This window comes from Octopus bimaculoides, chromosome 1 (genome assembly GCF_001194135.2).
Source record: "Octopus bimaculoides isolate UCB-OBI-ISO-001 chromosome 1, ASM119413v2, whole genome shotgun sequence".
Classification (NCBI taxonomy): domain Eukaryota; kingdom Metazoa; phylum Mollusca; class Cephalopoda; order Octopoda; family Octopodidae; genus Octopus; species Octopus bimaculoides.
In genome coordinates this window covers 1,139,777-1,143,406 of record NC_068981.1, presented here as the reverse complement: position 1 = coordinate 1,143,406, position 3,630 = coordinate 1,139,777, and the positions used below count along the sequence as shown (strand labels likewise).

At 37.9% G+C, this 3,630-nt stretch overlaps 1 protein-coding gene across 1 annotated transcript in view; it reads left to right on the top strand.

Annotated features, from left to right (window-relative positions):
* The window catches only part of LOC106878069 (acetoacetyl-CoA synthetase), a 50,355-nt gene that overhangs the window by 29,430 nt on the left and 17,295 nt on the right, over nt 1-3,630 (top strand). The window contains exons 8-11 of the mRNA XM_052974499.1: nt 1,325-1,351; nt 1,663-1,861; nt 1,999-2,079; nt 2,755-2,879. Coding sequence (XP_052830459.1) covers nt 1,325-1,351; nt 1,663-1,861; nt 1,999-2,079; nt 2,755-2,879 — 432 coding nt within the window. The remainder of the gene's footprint in view (nt 1-1,324; nt 1,352-1,662; nt 1,862-1,998; nt 2,080-2,754; nt 2,880-3,630) is intronic.

Genomic DNA, 3,630 nt, shown 5'->3' with positions numbered 1-3,630 from the left:
GATGTTGGTGTGTTTACGTCCCCCATTACTTAGCAGTTCGGCAAAAAGAGACCGATAGAATAAGTACTAGGCTTACAAAGAATAAGTCCTGGGGTTGATTTATTTGACCAAAGGCGGTGCTCCAGCATGGCAGCAGTCTAGATGACTGAAACAAGTAAAAGACTAAAAGAATATATATATATGTTTCATTTCATTTATATTTTACTTCCACTGCATAATTACAACCAATCACAATAGGTTATTATGCAGACATGGCTGTAGAGTTAAGAAGCTTTCTTCCCAGTCACATAGTTTCAGGTTCAGTTCCACTGTATGGCACCTGAGAGAAGTGTTTACTGGGACCCTAAAACCAACCAATTACACTTCTCCAAAGATCCCACATGAGCAGACTTCAGTTTTTTGGGGTTTTTTTGTATCCAAAAGCTACAAGCAGTGATATTGTTGTTGCTATTTCTGCTGTCAGCAACTCACCTGTTGGCTCTGCACCTTCAAAGGTATGTGAATTAAGAGACCCTTTACTGAACAGGTAAGGGTTAGCAACAGTAATGCCATCTGAGTGTAAAACAATACCTTGATGATGCATTTGTCTAACCCATACTAGCTCAGAAAAATGAACATTCAAGCAAAACAGGCAAAACAAGGAATAAAAGGGTGCATTAATTGCAAAGGTCAAATTGCCCGTTTGGTGTCAAGGACAAATTGACAACGGTATGGTATCAAAGTCAAATTGCTTGTATGATGTCAAGGGCCACTTGTTGTTCATATAACAGAAACCACGAAACAACAACAGCAAAAAATAAACAATACTTGATAAAAATGTGAGTAAAACATTGATTTACAAAGAGTGATTTACACTTAACCAAGAGCGATTTACACTTAACCAAGAGCTATAATCTCTATATAAGAGCTCTACATATGATAAACAAATCCAGAGATAAGAAGTTTTGCATGTTATAATATACAAGGTGAGACTGATAACTTAGGTTTTGAAGTGACACCTGAACTTCTCTCAATGTTTCTTCTTTGTAGCAGTAAGATTGTCATCCATGGATCTGTTGCATAGAAGGAAGGCATTCTGACAGAGTATTCCCTGCACTAAATGCGTTTCTCTTATCTTATTTAGTATTTTCTAACATTTGTAATTTCCTTAAGGTTTTGCAGTTTGTAAATGATAAAAGTACCTTTAAGCTGTGCAGGTGAGAAGTTAAGCAAAATACGTAAAGTGATGCCAATAAATAAAGACAAAGACAAGATATTGTATCGCTCTACATAAGTTGTTTAATGCTTCTGTTATATTTCAGGAAATCTTCCCTTTATCCAAGAGTTTAGAGAAAAAAAATATTATAGTGTTACTATCAGCAGGCTATTCTGGTATGTTGTGGCCTGCCTGTAATAATGTTCTGCAAAATTCTTGGATTATTTTCTTTCTTAAATTTGATAAGGGAAATCTTTCCCGAAATATAATAGATGCATTAAACAACTTGTGTAAAACAATACAATATCATGTCTTTGTCTTCATTTATTGGTATCATGTTACATATTTTGCCTAACTACTCACCTGCATTGCTTAAAGCTCTTTTTAAAATATCATTAACAGTTATCCTAACAATCTGTTGGACCTGTTGTCCCTATTCTTTAGTCCTAACATCTTATTAAATGCGATGTTAGCCAACAATTACTGAATCTCAATATTGTTTTCTCCAGCTGCCTTGTTGAAGATTTCTTACAATCAGCAACAAACGATAATGATAATGGCGTGCCTCCACTACAATTTGAACAACTGCCTTTCAAACACCCATTGTTCATTATGTATTCTTCAGGAACCACTGGGCCTCCAAAATGTATTGTCCACTCTGCTGGGGTAAGCTAAACTTTTCCAAATGTTCCAATAACCAGCTTCAGTCCTTTAGCATTCAGACTATTCTGTCAAATGTAATTCTTGTTCAGTCAGTTTGTTTTGAGTTAATCCCACACTATCTCATAACTGTTTTATTTTAGGGAACACTGTTGAAACATTTGGAAGAACACAGCCTTCAAAGTAATATGACCCAAGATGACATCATGTTCTACTATACAACAGCAAGTAGATTCACCTCCTCTCAGTTTATTAATGCCTGATTTCTTTGTGCCTGTTTATTGTTTATTGTTTATATTCAAGATATATCCTTGGTGTGAATGACTTTAAACTGCAACCAGTAGTGGGGCCCCTGGTACAAGAATTCCAAGATTTTGCAGAATGTAGAACCACTTCTTGACCATTATTGATCCCAGGTCTACTCTGATTTGGATTAGTAATATTTCTTCTGGGTCCCAGCTATTGGTTAATTAGCATATTAGGGCTTCCCTACCTATGCATGTGAAGACTGGATCCAGTGAACTGTGCACGAGAAGCCTTCATGGTTTAAAGAATAGGAAGGTGTTTGCAGCCATGCATTGTAGAATGCAGAGAGCGAGATGTGGCAAAAGTAAGACATCCTGGTCATCCACTGTGGCTATCTCTGTCTTCAGTCATCTTGACCTGGTCTTGCAACTGGATCGAAGATGGTCACAGATAAGAGAGTAAGATTGACAGTTGATGAGAAAGAAGACTGCAACTTTTCTTCACTTTAAACAGTCATTGCATAAGTCATCAGTCATCTGTCATGATGACTGATGCTCCTTGTCACCCTGACAGATGAACACTTGTGTGATGTTCAATTTATATCTGTAGATTTCTTCTTGATCATTTCCTTATCTTTCTTCCTTGTTCTTTAGGCTGGTTGGATGATGTGGAATTGGTTGGTTTCTACTCTGGCATTAGGTTCTGCAATTGTTCTCTATGATGGTTCTCCGCTGATGCCACACCCAAATGTATTGTGGGATTTAATTGATAATATCGGGTAAGTTTCAGAAATTAATCACATCTATCACCTTATTTAATTATTTTCTACTTTAGGTACAAGGCCCGAAATTTTGGAGGAGGGGACCACTCGATTAGATTGGCACCCAGTACACAACTGGTACTTAATTTATCGACCCCGAAAGGATGAAAGGCAAAATTGACCTCAGCAGAATTTGAACTCAGAATGTAAAGACAGACGAAATACCGCTAAGCATTTTTTCCCGGCATGCTGTGGTTTGATAGGATCTGGCAAACCAGAGAGCTGCACCAGGGTCCAATTGTCTGTTTTGGCAAGGTTTCTATGGATTGAAGCCCTTCCTAATGCCGACCAGTTTATAGAGGGAATTCCTGATGATAGCTTTTGACTGTTGGTTGAAACTGTGACCTGGCTATGTAATAGAACAACTCTATTGTACAATAGATGTTGGTTTTATTGTTACCAAAGAAAATTTGACCAGTTTGAATAAACTGCTCCAATGAAAAACATTTAAATGTTTTTAGTTTTTCCTAGTTAATATCATCATCATCATCATCATCGTTTAACGTCCGCTTTCCATGCTAGCATGGGTTGGACGATTTGACTGAGGACTGGTGAAACTGGATGGCAACACCAGGCTCCAGTCTGATTTGGCAGAGTTTCTACAGCTGGATGCCCTTCCTAACGCCAACCACTCAGAGAGTGTAGTGGGTGCTTTTACGTGTCACCCGCATGAAAACGGCCACGCTCGAAATGGTGTCTTTTATGTGCC